The sequence below is a fragment of the Neolamprologus brichardi genome, chromosome 1, assembly GCF_056152115.1.
Source record: "Neolamprologus brichardi isolate AB-2024 chromosome 1, ASM5615211v1, whole genome shotgun sequence".
In the NCBI taxonomy this organism is placed as follows: Eukaryota; Metazoa; Chordata; class Actinopteri; order Cichliformes; family Cichlidae; genus Neolamprologus; species Neolamprologus brichardi.
The window spans coordinates 37,624,913-37,641,832 of record NC_142104.1 but is presented as its reverse complement, the minus strand read 5'-3'; the positions used below and the strand labels follow the sequence as shown (position 1 = coordinate 37,641,832).

The 16,920-nt window shown below is 39.7% G+C and overlaps 1 protein-coding gene across 5 annotated transcripts in view; it reads left to right on the top strand.

The window, feature by feature from the left end:
• The window catches only part of ksr1b (kinase suppressor of ras 1b), a 62,757-nt gene that overhangs the window by 33,155 nt on the left and 12,682 nt on the right, over nucleotides 1-16,920 (top strand). For 4 of the 5 annotated variants that reach the window (XM_087841638.1, XM_035911375.2, XM_087841641.1 and 1 more), the window contains 4 exons: nucleotides 10,297-10,444; nucleotides 12,597-12,999; nucleotides 13,208-13,371; nucleotides 13,491-13,557. In XM_087841638.1, the coding sequence (XP_087697764.1) occupies nucleotides 10,297-10,444; nucleotides 12,597-12,999; nucleotides 13,208-13,371; nucleotides 13,491-13,557 (782 nt within the window). Of the gene's footprint in view, nucleotides 1-983; nucleotides 1,081-10,296; nucleotides 10,445-12,596; nucleotides 13,000-13,207; nucleotides 13,372-13,490; nucleotides 13,558-16,920 lie in introns of those variants that run through there. The other variant, XM_087841648.1, reaches the window with a different exon arrangement.

Sequence of the window (16,920 nt, the reverse complement as noted above, 5' to 3'; positions counted from 1 at the left end):
AGCATCTTCTCCTATCTAGCCCATATGTATGCGACAATATTTTATCTTCTACTGGCAAAACAAGTTTGTTGTTTCCACCTTCAGCGGGAGCAGTTGTCTTGCAAAGTACTGTACTTTGTAGGAGGTTGTTGAAGTAGCTCTTTTGGTACTAAGTAATCAGCGTCACTCTTGCAACTCTCTTATACATGTCCGAGCTTGTCTCATTGTTGCACAGAGCAGGGAATGTAAATGCATGGCGTTTCTATGCCAGCCTATATCATGATATCACATTTTTATACCATAAAAATTAAACTGGTATTATAGCTGATGATATGATGTGGCACACTCCTAACTCCTATTACCTTTCTTCAAATGTGTGTAAATTAAGTTTAAGTAACATTTTCAGTGCAGGTGTTTTGCATGTAACTGCATTTAGCAGGAGTTAGTTAGCCGGAGTTAGCATTACCATACAACGCTAATGCACATCTTATTCATTTGGAGGATTTCTTCTGAGGCAGGGTGGGGTTTAGCACTGATTAGACACATACACTCAAAAAGAGTAGCTTTTGGAAATGTAACTATAAAAAATGCTTTAAAGCTTATCAAATAGATAACCATTTGAATGGAGTGTTACCAGAAAAAAGGTTCTTAAAATCAGGGCTCTGCTTTGAATAAAAGTCTAGTGTGCATTTCAGTGTAGATTAAACAATATAATAAAAATAACTATAAGAATGATAATAATGATGAAGCACTTGCTGTCAGTTATTACAGTATTACAAATGTTAATCTAAGGGTAGCGCATAAAAGTAAAAATGAAAATGAAACCGTATGCATGGAGAGTCAATGATCATTTATGTACCGTGTTTGCAAGTCAGGAGACGTGCGAAAAACCTTGTTGAGAGAGAGTGAGAAAGAAAGAGGGGGAGGGTAGTGCTAGAAGGAGGGAGGAGAAAAAGAGGGAGTGTGATAACAGCTGTGGGAAGATTTGTTGGCTCTCTGTGTGTTTCCCAGCAGCCTGTTGCGCTTACGGATTATTCTGGTACAGTGCCTGGATTATGAGAGCGGGGGCTCAAATGTTTAAAAGATACTGTCAACCTCATGGTAATGTACATAATCAAAGCTCTGCTGTTTCTGTCTGCTGGTTTTCAGCGTATGTATTGTGATACAGATGTTAGGAAAAGTGTTTCCTTCATTTCCTTATTGTTGCTGTTTCAGATAGTCACATTGCGTGTTCTCAGTGCGTGTGTACTCTGGACAGTTGTGTGTGTGTGTGTCGTTATTGGCAGTGGTGGGTATCAATACAGATTTGTGTTTGCCTTTGACATACTATGAATACCCACATGCCTGTCAGTACCGACTCTGTCATTCAGCTCTGGCTTTTCTTCAGAAATGTATTTCTGTGTGACTAAGAATGTCCGAAAAGGCACTAAGCAGTCATTAGTGTCATTTGGATATCGAAGGTTAAAGGAAAAGTTTTAACTGCAGTGTCTCTCTGTTAGTGTTTCTACCTCTTTCTTTTTTTCTTTTTTCTGTTTTGGAGGGTGGGTTTCATCACCTAAACATCGTCAGCTTGGGCATGCCCAGGCAGTACCCAGGTATCGGTATGCATCAGTTTTGCGAAGTGTGAAATGTTGTCTTGTCTCGCCAGTCTTTTTAACTTTTTCCATATTTTTGGATGAGACGTGTAGAACACAAATTACATTTAATATATAGGTTGTTCTTTCACTGCATACTTATTCTGACCATTACAGTAATACTTTGAAGGCCAGTGGCTGTGTTGGGATAATTTCAGGGAGGTGTAATGTGTTGTTTATTAAAAGAGGAACTCGCAACAGTTTTATACAATAAAGTCTTTGCTGGTGATGGGACATGCATCTTGTTGACCACAAACAGGCTCAAGGTTTTGGCTAGTATCTCTATATCATGACTAGACTGGTTTTCCTACTACTTATTTGGAAGGATATTCTCTGTTAGGCCGAGCAAGTTCTCCAAGTTCAGCTTGCACTGCTTCTCTAACCAAAGGGGTTCCACAAGGTTCAATTCTGGGTCCTTTGTAATTTTCCTTTTACACCCTTCCTTTAGTCAGCATCATTCAATCTTTGAAGTCTCACCAGCTGGATAGACCAGAGTAGCTGAATGTTTGCCTTGATTGAAACTCTAACAAGACTGACGCTATTATTATAACTCCTCGTGATATGTATTCAAGAATTAGAAATGATTGCTTCCTTTTGCTTATTTGTGAAGACCAGTGTTGATAATCTGGTGTAACATTTGATTGCTCTCTGGACTTTGAATCACATGTAAAATCAATCTCAGTGAAGGGAAATTCACTGGTCCAGGCCTCTTAAGATCAAATTGGACTGTAAGTGGCTCGTGATGCAAAATGACATCATCACATCTAGATTATTTATTCCAACTTCTTGTGAAATAGACTACTGCTCGCTGTCTTCGCTGACAAGCTTAATATCTATTAGTTCTCCCTGTACAAGGCTGAAGTCTAGGGATGTTAGAGCCTCTCAGTCTGTGGTGCCAAGGCTCTGGAACAGTGTAATACTGCACCAACTAACTGCACTAACATCAGGTTTTTTACACCAAAACATCAAAGTAAAACTCTGTTCGTTTTTAGCAGCAACATCATTGTTTAAATGTTTTCTGATTAGCCTCTGGGAGTTCTGGTTAAGGTTTGGAAAAGATGGTAATATTGCAGAAATGCAGTACAATGGCTTAAGAAAACTGCTTTACATAAACAACAGATGTGAGTATGGCGCTTCATCCTTTCTAAATGAAACATCTATTCTGAACCTAAGTTTTGGTGATAACATTGAATACTGAGCTTTAAAAAGTTTTGTCAGAGTTCAGATTGGAAGTATGGGCTAAGTCAGACATTCCTGTTGGGTGTTGGACTGGGGTTGCCCTTTCACCAATTCTCTTCATAATAGAATATGTAGGTACAGCCCCGTTTTTAGAAAGTGTGAGGTTTGGTAGTCTTAGGATCTTGTCCTAAGACTGTCCGCTTCATCAAGCCAATGAACTCCAAGTCACATTGGACTTGTTTGCAATCATGTGAAGCAGCTTGGATGAGAATAAGCACCACCAAGTCTAAGGCTATAGTTCCCAGCTGCAAAAGGGTGGAGTGCACATTCTGGTTCATGAAGGGGTGCTACCTTAAGTGGAGGAGTTTTCATGAGTAAGAGGAGAGTGGAGTTTAAGATTGACCAACAGAATGCTGTAACATCACCAGTGATGGACCTGTGTGGTGCATTTTATATTTTGTGAAATTGATGCTGTCAATTGACCGGTCAATCTATGTTTAGACTCTTGTTTAGAAACTGGCTGAAGCTTGGTCATTCAGGAGGGACTCAGAATAGAGCACTTCTCCACACTAAACGCAGACAGTTGAGGTGGTTTGGGCATCTGGACAGAAGGATTTCTGGCAGTGAGTCATTTTGTCCAACTGGAAGGAGGCTTGGGAGAAGACTCAAGATGTGCTGGAGAGATTATATCTCTTGGCTGGCTTGGTGTCCCTCCAAGCGCCTTGAGGCGATGGTTGTTGTGATTTGGTGCTTTAAAAATAAAATTGAATTGAATTGAATTGAATCAAAAGAGCTGTAAGACGTGTCCAGGTGTTTAGACTGCTGACCCTGCAATATGGATTTAAAAAGAAATAGAATGATTAATGGTTATATTTTAAGTTGGGTGCTTCTTTCTTCCATACTTGCTATGGACTCATGGTGTGTTCCTGAATAAGTTGAAAGTTGGAATTTCCAAGTTTTCGACTAAATTTTCCTACTCAGAATATCAGAACAACCCCAGCCAACCCAGAGTTAAATGAAACAAAAAAGCAGTATACTATATTGTTAGTGATATTTGAATGACTCTACCTTCTTAAGAACCAAAACAAACCTGTTTTCCGTGCTTTTTCGGGAACACGCTAACTCAGGAGTGACATCACTCCTAAGTTTCAATATCCAAGTTATCTGGAACATGGTGTCACACCTCTCCTCCTCTCCAGTGTATCTACTCCCCAGGTATTCCAGCTGTTTGAAATAATCTTGTAGAGTGCCCAGATGTGGACTCTTGTGCTGCTATGGCGTTATTTTTATTTTGAGCGAAGAAAAGCTGAATTTGAGTGAACAAAATTCATTGCTGCGTGCAAAAAATTTATTTCAGTGTTTGCTATTATCCACACACACACAACAGCAGCCCCTCTCGCTCAGTTTTTGCATTTGCGCTCGCTCGCAATGTGTTGCTCGCGCTCTCAACATTTCTGCCCGTGCGCGCTCAACTCTTTCTCTACACCGTTATAGTTGTGCCACAAAACCAGCCAATCACAGACTTGGATGCAAAAAAATCTGATTGGCTGTTCTGGTCTCCAATCAGCTCGAAATGACGAAATGCAATATCCCAGAATTCATTTCGTCCAAAACTCAAACGAGGCAGTGGCGGAGGAACACAGAGTGGCAGAGTTTGAAATATAACTCTGTCTGGGTCACAAAATAAACTTTTAAGATATTTTTATGCGAGAATGGTGCTGTGTAAACTTCAAATATCTGCTCGATTCATCAAGACATCACATATTTGCATAAGTGCTCTAACGTTTTCGGATATGCCTGTTTCAGACACATGCCATGAATTTGGAAACCTGACTCAACCTGTGCAACTGAATTAGTTGCCGTACACATAGATTCCTGAAGATTCCTGGTTTCCAACTCTTCCTATTCCTCAGTTAGAACATGAACAAGAATGTGTTTATTTGTGCTTCACAAAGATTGTTAGAGTTATTGTGTTTTACTTTAAACCATACAGGGTGCACAAGTGTGTATGTATTTTATTCAAAGCTAGGAGCAACAAAAGAGTGGAAAAGTAAGTATTACTAAAAGAAACAGGTGGTTTATAAAAAGAGAATCACAGTTTCTCAGAAGTGGAGATCAGCAGAGATTCAGTAGTCTGCAAAACAATGTGCAAATTGTGCAACACTTTCAGGAATTTCTTTTTAATATATATATATATACAGTTATATACAGTCAGCAATCAGTAAGCTGACTGTCTAAATGAATGCGAGAAAAATTGTCATTCATATATATATATAAAATTATTGCAATTTTTCTTGCATTCATTTAGACAGCCAGCTTACTGATTGCGGTTGTGGTTTTAGGCATTAGGGTTGGGTTAAGTGTTAGGATTAAGCGTTAAGGGTTGGCATCTTGTATGAGACTCCAAATGTGTCACGTAGACACAGCAGCTTTGCTTGGCAAGTGTACTGATGTAAAATTATCCCTTTTTCATCACTTTTAATTGTTTAATTATTTTGCTATATTAATTATTATGTATGATTTTTTTTACATTGCTGCTTGAATTTTTAATCCCCCATAGTATGCTTAAAACTGTACCTCACTCCCCCAGGACAACACCTCTCTAAAATGAAAAATATGTACATATTTAATATTTCCCTAGTTAAAATGAGAGCACCATCTGGAAAATCCAGATTAGTTATTTACTAATATTTTGTTTTATCAGTAAAACAAAAAATATATAGCTTGTTATATTTGTTAAATTCAACATGAAAGTAGAATGACAATATAATATAATTTTCTTAATTTTTGTGACTAAGGATTTTATATTAAAATATGTTCTACGTGTTTTCTTCTGGATTTTGTGACCTATAACTATGCATTAATAGTTATCTTTTGCAATGTGAAGGTTTTTATTAGAGTCTGCTCAAATATGGGATTTTACAGGACAACTTTTGTTTAATTTTGATGGATGGTAATATGCAAATATTGCCTCAGATTTCAGTCTGCAATAAAAAATGTAAGTGGTGGTGAAAGGCTGAATTCACCTTTTCACATAAATATATATATCTTCACACCACGCCATATAGTTTTAGACTGCAAAATTTCTATGCACATGGAGATTGTCAGGCAGAAGGCCTATGTTGATTTGAGATAATATGACCCATATTACTTAAAAAAAGTTCTGCATGGGCTTGCTCCACCACCACATCTTTTGTGTTCTAGACTCCACCCAGTTGTAGACTGATTTACAGCCAAGTCTTAAAAACATTTGAAACTCTTGAAATTTTAAAATGATATTAATTTGTGACCCTTGTGTGTATACACACACACAGTGCACCAGTGTTGCTCTGTGGAGACAAGAGAACCCTCTACATAGGTGCCAAACTCTGGCCCGCGGGCCAAATTTGGCCCGCAGCCTAATTACATTTGGCCCGTGAAGCCATACCAAATTACTATTAGAGCTGGCCTACTGGTATTATACAGCTAATATATATATTGTTTAGTATTAAGCTTTGCTTGTTCCATATTCAGTTTTTCAGCAAAATGTGTCCATAAGAAAAGATTCATTCTTATATCTGGAGGAATAAATATATTTCAATAAATATTAACATTAGTTTTGAATTTTGGCCCACTGTGTATTTGAGTTTGACACCTCTGCTCTTGAAGGTCAACTACTTCTAGATTTCTAGATGTGAAATAGGTTTTGTCTGCTTTTGGACCATGATGAGAACAAAGTAGACTACATCACAACTGGCTGAAAGATCCCTTTCTACCACTTTTCATTTTGAAGTTTACTTTTGGTGGCCTTTGTGATATGTGTGATTTAAGAAACCATTCTGTTTGACTGTAATGAACATCCCTGTGATATCACATTGCCTCCTCATATCTTAATTTCATCCTCTAATGTGCAGGCTCATTGTTATCTCAAAGGAAATGCCTCTGCCTCTCCCTAAATGTGTTTTTCACTCTGTATTCCGGGGAATGTCTGATAATATTGTAGCTACAGTGCCCTTTTTAATGTGTGGGACAAAGACATAATTTTTGCCTTCGTACTTCACCACAGTAGACTGTAAATTGAAAACAATCAATATGATTAAACTGCAAGCTTAGTTTGAGGGATATTACTAAGATTTTGCATGAAGTGTTATAATTACAGACATTTTTATATATATAGCCCTATTTTCAGAGGTTCAGTCTGATAAATGGCCTCATTTTTTCATTCACTGTGAGAGTGGCGATCTGTTGCAGTGCCTCCCATAGTTTTTTCAGTTTAGTTTAGTTTTTCTATATATTTTATTTATAGTTGTATCTAATCTAGTCTTTTTTTCTCCAAGTTTTCAGTTTTTGGACCTTAGTCGTTTCTTCCTTGTTTTTATGGTCTCACAGTCTTTGTTACGTTTTTCATGATGGGGGGGGGCACGCTGAGCGTAGTGGCTCTGTGTGTTTACATACACTTGGAGCCGGATTTTAGTGATCTCCAAAACACCGCTGTTGACCAAAGCCAGCTTGGTCATACCGCAAGAACATCAGAGGAGACGTTGCAGGTGCCGGGCTGGAGAGAGGCTGAAAGTGAGGTGAAGAAAATATAAACCGTCCGTTCCATCGGTCACTATGGGAAAAGTGAGGTCTCTGGCTCAGGGTGGCTGTAGCTCAGGTGGTAGAGCAGGTCATCTACTGATTGGAAGGTTGGTGGTTCGATTCCTGGCTTCCCCTAGTCTGCATGCCAAATATCCTTGGGCAAGATACTAACCCCAAATTGCTCTCCGATGCATCCATCGGAGTATGAATGTGTGTGAATGTTAGCTATAAAGCACTTAGAAAGATGTGCTTGTGCAAATGGGTCTGAATGGGTGAATGCACAAGTTGTGTACAGCGCTTTGAGTGCTCAGATGAGTAGAAAAGCGCTATATAAGAACCAGTCCATAATAAGGGATGGTGGCCTTTGTGATATGTGTGATTTAAGAAACCATTCTGTTTGACTGTAATGAACATCCCTGTGATATCACATTGCCTCCTCATATCTTAATTTCATCCTCTAATGTGCAGGCTCATTGTTATCTCAAAGGAAACTGTAGGCTGTTAAGTAGGCTGTTAAGACATCAAAGGGAGTATTGGGAGTGCAGTATATTATGCTTCACAGAGACATGGCTGCACCTGGCTTTTTCACTTTTCACGCGACAGAGATGCCCAGCTGAATAGTAAGAAGGAAGGTGGAGGGATTGCAGGGTTAGTTGATGAAAGATCCAGGACATGTTACTGTGAAGGAATGTCTCTGCTCGCTAGACATTGAACTTTTAACTGAGAGTAAAATGGTAAATGGTAAATGGCCTGTATTTATATAGCGCCTTACTAGTCCCTAAGAACCCCAAAGTGCTTTACACTACATTCAGTCATTCACCCATTGGCCACTGGCGATGGCAAGCTACATTGTAGCCACAGCTGCCCTGGGGTGCACTGACACAGGCGCCACCGGGCCCTCTGACCACCACCAGTAGGCAAACATGGGGTTAGTATCTTGCCCAAGGATATTTGGCATGCAGCCAGGAGGCAGCCTGGGATCGAAGATCGTGTTAAACTTTTGATCGGGACTGTAGTAGACTAAGATGCTTGGAAAGAAGCTGAATGAAGTTCTTTATATTTCACCTGTCATCCAAGAGGCTTCTTCATTTCGGAACTGAAGAAGCCTCCAGTTGCTTTCTTCCTTAGAAATGAATTATTGTTCAAATGCCAAGCCAGTTGCCTGATCTGAACTAAATGGAACATGCTTTTTCATCATTAAATATAAAACTGAATACAGAAAAGGCCAGAAATGAGCAGTAGCTGAAGGTGGCTGGAGTAAAGATATAGTGGAGTAACAAGGGATGAAACAACATGTCCATGGGTTATAAAATGAAGTACCTACCTGCCTTTGGCTAAATAGTGTCATACTGCATCTTAACACAGGAACAAAATGACAGTGTGTGAATGTGAGCTGTCGCTTATCTGCTGCTTATCTGGGCTCAGTTTGCGGGGGCAGCAGTTTAAGCTGAGACAAAGTCATAATTGCTTCACTGTATCCTGGGCCTCACCCGCACATGGGAGGCACCAACATAAATCCCTGTTCTACACACACATGATTTTTCTCTTAGTATTTAGGTATGAATATAACAGCATAAAGCAATGATGAAGCCAGCACAAAGAGACTTTAAAGTGATCGCCACAGTGACTCTAAAGTAGAATCACTGTGGTGAGGAAGAAAATGTTTGCAGTCATGCAGACAGATGCTTGCAAAGAGCTGAAGTTGTGTTAGCAGCAAAATGGCATTGTTCCTGTCTTGGTTGCAGTTTGCAGTTTATCATTGTTCTCGTGTCCTTTTTTGCAATAAAATTAAAAGTAATGTTCATATCCACACTTCAGATTGCACCACTCTTTGCCTCTTTCTGCATACAAACTGAAATTAGCTGATTGTAGCATACGTACAAGTGAAACCAATAAGCAGAATCGATAGGCAAGCAGACTAACAATTCCAAGGAATTGAACTACTGGGAACTGGTTCTCTACAAGAACTGGTTCTCAATTTCCATGCGTACGCTAGGCCCCTCCTGAATGATCAAGCCCCTCAGCCGATGTAGACACGCTTTGGGAGAAGCACATTCATTTATTCATTGTTCATTGTGATTGTAGGAACATGGATCACCCAGTTAGTTGACAGCTTTGCTTTCACGCTCAGCTCCCTCTTTACCACAGCAGGCCAGTGCAACATCTGCAGTACTGCAGATGCTGTGCCAGTCTGTCTGTCAGTCGTCTGCGCCACTCTCCCCTCACTTGTGAACTAGACCCTGAGATACTCGAACTCCTTCCCTCGGGCCAACAATTCATCTCTGGCCCAGAGAGAGCATTCCACCATTTCCTTGCTGAGAATCTACACCTCAGATTTGGAGGTGTAGATTCTCATCCCAGCCACTTCAGCTGCAAACCACCCTAGTGCAAGCTGGAGGTCACTCATTGGTGAGGCCAACAACATCTGTGAAGACCAGGAACATGATCCTGAGGCTACCAAATCAGAAACCCTAGGCTACTGGGCTTTCTCATAGACCTTGGCCCACAAATTCTTTTCATAAAAGTTATGGATAGCATTTAGCCTTTAGAAAGGGCAGTTTTGGCAGAGTCCAGGTCTCACTGGAATGAGTCCGACTTACTGCAGTGACTAAATGGCCCATAATAACACGTTAGTCACCTGGTACTCCTGAACCGCTGCCCACAGGATGATCAGAGGGATGAATGTCTCTAAGTCCACAAAATACAAGTTATTGAATTTTAAAAATATATATTTCTTGTTTAGCTGTTTTTGGTTTTCTTGTTTTTTGGTCATCATTTTTTCTTTGTTTCTCTCGTTTTCTAGTTTACACATTTTTGCTGGTTGCAGTGTTGCTTATATTTTGGTATACTTGGATTTTAAGTCAACGGGAATACACTTTGGGTAAAATCTGGCATATAAATAAAAGCGAGTGTCGGTGATATATGTCATCCTTGTGTCATGCAGGCTGCAGCAGGGAAGCTCTCGGTGGACAGCTTGCTGCAGATGTCCAGCTCTGAGCTGCAGGACATGATGAGACGCCTAAGCTCCAACTCAGAGGATCGCTCTCGCCTCACTGCTGCTCTCTCCTGTCTAAAGAGTGTTAATGAAACAGGTGACCAAAGAACCTCCCCGTCTATGTTTTGTTTTTCATGAGTCATTTGTAGAATAATTCATCAGAGGATATTTTGGGAGGTATATACAAGAATGTTTTTAACAGCAGTGCTACAATTCATACTTTAATCATCTGAGGTGGCTACTACATTGTTTTAGATGCTGAAAAAACAACCCCACTTACTAAATTCCACTGAAGAAAATTAATATATTTCCATTTCCATGAATTTTGTCAGTGGCCTGGTAGATGTAATCTAGCATATGTTGACTTTTTTCATGAATGGTCAGATTGTGCGCAGCTATGAATTGTGGGGTAATATTGTGAAGGATGCCGTCACATAAAGGACAGCTGACGTTAGGGCTGCTCGATTATGGCAAAAATGATAATCACGATTATTTTCACTGAAATTGAGATCTCAATTATTTGATGATATTTATTTAACAATAACAATGTGTTGAATAATGACTTTAAAGATTGTCAAAAAATAATATAAAATAGTGTGCAAATACTGATAACAGTGCAAATGTTTGCAATATAAGAAATAAATGAAAAATGTAAACATCTATGTTTAGTGAACTTTGCAGTGTTGCTCTGTGGTGCAGCTACGACACTGTAGCAAAGTTTACACACTGTGTCTACTTGATCCACGTCTGACTCCACGAACCCATAATGTTTCCAACCACTGAAGTTTTTTTACCTCTTTTCAACCAACAGCAGTCACTCTCCTCTCCAAATAACTTCTGCTGAGCTTTCCGAGCTTCCCTCGGGTCCTCTTAATCAGCGGTCCCCAACCCCCGGGCCTCGGACCGGTACCGGGCCGCGAGAGTTGAGGCTCAGGTGTGAAATGTATAGTTTTCAGGGTTTTTATCGGTTTTCAGCGTTATTTTGTTATCGTTTTTATCGTTTACCTTGGTCTTTTCACATGTGTTATGAATACATTTTCTTTTTTTCAGTACCGGTACTAGTTTTATTTTGTTGTATTTATCCGCGACACCTTAAAGGCCGGTCCATAAAAATATTGTCGGGCATAAACCGGTCCGTGGCGCAAAAAAGGTTGGGGACCGCTGCTCTTAATTGTTGTGACACGTGTTCGAAATGCAGAGAGGTGCGCTCGATTTGCCACACGGAGCAGCGCGAGAGTAAAGCATGAGGGAGGGGCTAATAATCAGCTCAGTCATTTTTAATGATCGTTGAAAGCCCAGATCGTAATCGTGATTAAAATTCGATTAATTGAGCAGCCCTAGCTGATGTGTTCTCTTTTAAGGAGGTAATGAAGCATTGAAGTTCTTTTCCTGAGCATTTGGAGCCTTTGAACAGCTCATGTTATGGTTGCTGCATAGAGACTTCAGGGTCACTTCACTCTGCTTAGAGCCTTCTTTAACAAAATTAAGTATTTGAATGTACCCATTGTCTCTAGTTTTGTTTGGATTTCTTCTTGCCATTTGTGTTGTACTAATTGTTTTATTACTAAAATGCAGCACTGTTCAAAAGTAATGAGTCAGTCCTCTAATCATATTTTTGCAAGGAAATTGGGAAACAATTTATTGAAATGTGTGCATACATGGAAGTACAGTATATAAGACTCTTCGGGACTTGTTGGTGCAAAAATACTATTTTATGTGTGTCAAATTTTTTGTAACTGGATTTTTTCATAGATTAAGCTAAAAGAAAATGGAACAAATTATGTGTTTTTGTGACATGCTAAAGATGTGTGAATGAAGCGCCTAAAGATTACATTATATTACATTAAAATTAAAAAGATTCAAATTTTAAAAAAGTTTTTTGCTAGGTTGCCTGTTATGTTTGGACAAAAAACTGTTTTATCCATTCAGTAATTCACAGGCCAGTCTCAGGTTGCTGAACAAACAAAACAAATGCTTCTTGGAAAATGGTCAGGTACAGGGAGTGAACTGACGATGAGTGAAGAAACAGCCACTGTCAAAAGAAAACCTTTAGACAGAAATCTGAAAGGACTATTGCTGATGACTAAAAAATTACAGAAAAAAGGGTTATTCCTTGGAAGCAAAATATAAAGAAATGAGGATTGGCACTAAATAATACAGTATAATTTTCAGCTCCTACAGAGGTGTTAAAAGTTTGATCAGACTGATTGTATTTCACAAGTAATGATCCAAACTGTCTTTAATTCTAGGAGGTGATCTGAGGCATACCTCAGGCTCCTGCAGTTCTGAGTCACAACAGGACAGCAGTCCCTTTTCTCCTGTTACACCCTCTTTAAGCTCTGGTAGCCCTTTTACCTCATTAAAACCCAACAACAATCATGGCCGCTCCATCTCTATATCAGTGGTACCCTGTTCAGATGACCAGAGACCAACTGTACCAGCTGAGAGCATGAGTGATCCGTTCTCTTTGGAATCAAGCACCCCTTCGCTAACACAGGTCTCAAAGACCCACACGTTCAAGTCCTCCCACACACCACCACCACCCTCTCGCAAACTATTGCAACTGCTTCCCAATATTGCACTGACGAAAAACAAGAGTCATGACTCACAGCCGACCAACCGCACGACCAACGAGGATCCTGGGACACGCAAGTAGGTTTTAGAAGGAATTCTGCAGTCATACATTTTCAGCTCTACTTTGATTTCTATGTACTTTCCTGAATCAATTTCCTATCTCCACAATTGTGAAAACTATTTTAAAAAATCATTTTGTCTATCCTTATAGTGTAATTCATGAATCACATTTATAGTGTAAGGAGGTTTCACCGTAGGAGTTACAAATTTGTCGGTGTCTTTGCAGGGCCTGTAAGAAGAAACAAGTGTTGGCTGCTATTCAGATCAACGGCTCTGGGATCAGTCCTGAAGATTCAGGTCTAAGATCACCTCTGCTGTCTGCCCAAACACCTGGCCCTGTCCCAGCCTCAGCTCCGTACATGATGCCCGTTGCCCCCATCTTACTGGACAGTGAGTTTCTATAAAAGCTACCGGAGTGGATTTCTGTTCACATAGACTTTTGGCCCTTCTCTGTATCAATTTGACAAAATCTCTTCTTTTGATATGCTGGTTTCTAATATTCTTCACAGATCTAGCCATGCAGAGAAGTTCCCCCCATACAATAAGAAGAGACATTGGCCTGGCTGTAACCCACAGGTCAGTAACCAGTTTGAAAAAAAACTTCTAGTTATCACATGTTATGTTATGGCCACTACTGCAGGTGATGCATTTTACATATTGTGTTTCGAAAACTAACTGAAACGATATTTTGAGCATCTAACTTAAGCCAAATAAAATAAACAGGAAATGTTAACACAACAGCTATCAGGAGGAATTGGTGCATGTCGAGTCTGGGATGTTTACATGTCATGAAGTGGTCTGTCTGTATGTAACACATGGGGACACTAAAGCAGTCGCGCCAGAATGTCCTACTAAAAAGAAAGATTATTTAAAATACAAGGTGGAGCAAGCGAGTGAGATACCCAGGGCACAGAGATGAAGCAGGTCTGATCAGATTATTTTGTGCCAGGGAGCACAAATAAAAAACACCCTTAAAATGTACATAATAAAATGTTGTCAATTTAGTAAAACTAAATAAAAGAATCCTAAAACCCGTAAAACTACCATTTTCTATATTCACTAAAATAAACCCTGCTATAATTATGCCACATGTTCATTATGGGTCCATCAGCAGGCCAGGAATTCCTTCTTTAGAGCAGAGTCCACGCCAGCCCCGTCTTCGGCAGGCAAGGAAGAGCCTCCCATCTTCTTGTCCTTCCACTGGCCCATCATATCCCAGCCCAGCTTGCGTTCTGCACCCGAATCCATCATGCGACCACCGCCACAGCTCCCCTTGCATCGGTGTCCTGTAAAATAACAAATAGGGGCCAGAACAATGGTCCTAGACGCGGCCGTGGCTCATGGCCATGGCGACCTTCTCCCAACCCAGCTGCACCCAGTAAACAACAGTAGAGACCCTACTCACAAATCGCCATGTCACGCTGGCCCTCTAGCATCAACCTTCCAGCCTCTGAAGCTTCTCTCCTTTAGTGCTCAGCTAGCCTGCTTTTAAAAGGTCTTTACACAGCTGATAGGCCACCTCTGGACACACCCATGCCTCGGCAGGTGGTCCCTATCAGCTAATTTGTCCCATGTGTAGCCAGTCCACAGTGGATTAAAAACTATGTCACATAAAACACTAAAACCCATGCAATAGAAACAGAATAAAACCATGCAAATAAAACAACACTAAACATGCTAAAAATCAGAATAAAAACAATATACAAGATAAATACAAATTTCCACTGTGTGACATGTACAGTAGTTCTTAAAACATATTAGGCTTTTTTTGAGATACCACTTAGAATATAAAAACAAACGGCTAACACAAAAATGTAAACTAAACTAAAATTACACATTTTCAAAACGTAAAATCTGGAAACTGAAGCTAAAGTGAACTAAAAACATAAAACTTTTGACATTCATTTATCAATAAATTGATATCATCTTGATATCAGTGATATCATCTGCATAATCTTTGTGCAAGTGTGAATGCAGATAACCATTCACAGTATTGTTGTTATCCTAATCTTTATTATGATTATTATCATTCCATCTTCTGTATTTCTTTTTTTTAGTTTTAATTTAATTTTTTTTAGGCATTACAGTTTTGGATTTAGAAGCAGTTTTTCAACCAGTGCACCGAGAGAAATCTGACAGGAATTTGCCACAGAGTAACAGTATGGCAGTAGTAACTGGATAAAGCATTCTGATTGGCCAGTTAACTCCAGGCTTATTTTTTATTGGTGGATTTGTCTTCAGCAGATAGGTGGTTCAAATCTGGGAAGTTGGGGTCAGTAGATGACTTTTTGTGGATTCTCCCACATTTCAACTCATCTAACCTAATATAACGTCTGTCTGTATCTCCCCACTAACATGGACCTGGTCTGAAAATAAAACTCACAAAACCGTTCAAGATTAAAAACTATTTTACCTGCAGACACACACACACACACACACACACACACACACACACACACACACACACACACACACACACACACACACACACACACACTCAGCAGGTTATTTAGTGTCAGTTGATGACTTTCCAAAGATTTGAATAAGCCCTTTTGTGAAAGAGAATCTGGACTCTGCAGGATCTTATGACAGGCTACTTTTTGTGAACTTTAGCTCCACTTTCAGGCGGGTCACTGACTTCCTGTTTGAGATGAAGCAACAAAAGCAGAATGTGGCATGTCACCACCTCTGCTAAGAAGATGCTGACGAACCCTCGATTAAAGTGTTTGTCACGCTGTCCTCTGACAAGATGCTGCTGTCCATTCGACTTTATTTTACTGACTTCCTGTTTGAGAAGAAGTCATTGATCTGCACACACAGCAGATTAGAGTAGACATGCAGATATTCTGCTTTTTCTTTCAAGATTTTAAGATTCTTGGGTTTAGATGTTTAAAACACATAAGACAACTCTTCAAGTGATTTAAAGAAATCAGCTTTCAATATTCATTCCCATTTATTTGATGATTCTAAATTTTCTTTTGTCATTAGCTTTTTCTAGTGCACATTTTAAAGATGTTTGGCTACTTTGAAACTTTGAAACTTCTTCTTTTGTGTGAACTTCAGCTTTCAACAGTTCTGCAGTTTGGCTTTCATGTGGATGAGTCAGCATATTCAGTGTACACACTGCTGTACAAGATTGAGCAATTATAAAAATCTAACTCAAACCTTTCAGCTGTCAGTATTCACACTGCATTATTTCAGGAAACCCATTCTCTAGTTTTAGTTCTGTACATCACCACCGTGGATTTTAAATGAAACAACTCAAATGCAGTTGAAGTGCAGGCTTTCAGATTCAGTGGGTTAAACAAAACGATTGCATAACAATGTGAGGAACTAGAACATTTTTTTTAAAACAATCCCTTAATTTCAAGGGTTTAAAAGTAGTTGAATTAATTACTTACAATGGCTAATACTTGGTTGAAAACCCTTTGCTGGAAATCACGTACATCGCCATATGCTGTATTTCCTCCTTTTTAATGCTCTGCCAGGCCTTTACTGCAGCAGCTTTCAGTTGCTGTTGCCTTTCTGTCTTCAGCAAGCGAAATCCTGCTCAATTGGGTTAAGATCAGGTGGCCATTCAAGAATATTCATCTCCTTTCCTTTAATAAACCCCTGGTTTGCTTTGGCTATATGTTTTGGGTCATTGTCCATCTGTATTATGAAAGGCCGCCTAATCTAGCTGGATTTGAACAGACAGTATGTCTCTTAGCACCTCAGAATTCATTCGGCTGCTTCTGTCCTGTGTCACATCATCAATAAACACGGGTTTCCAAGCACCACTGGCAGCCATGCACCCACATGCCATCACACGGCCTCCGCCGTGTTACAGATGATGTAGTATGCTTTGGTTTATGAGCCCTTTCACACCTTCTCCATACTTTTTTCTTGCTGTCAGTCTGGTCGAGGTTGATCTTGATTTTATCTGAAGGAATAAAGGAA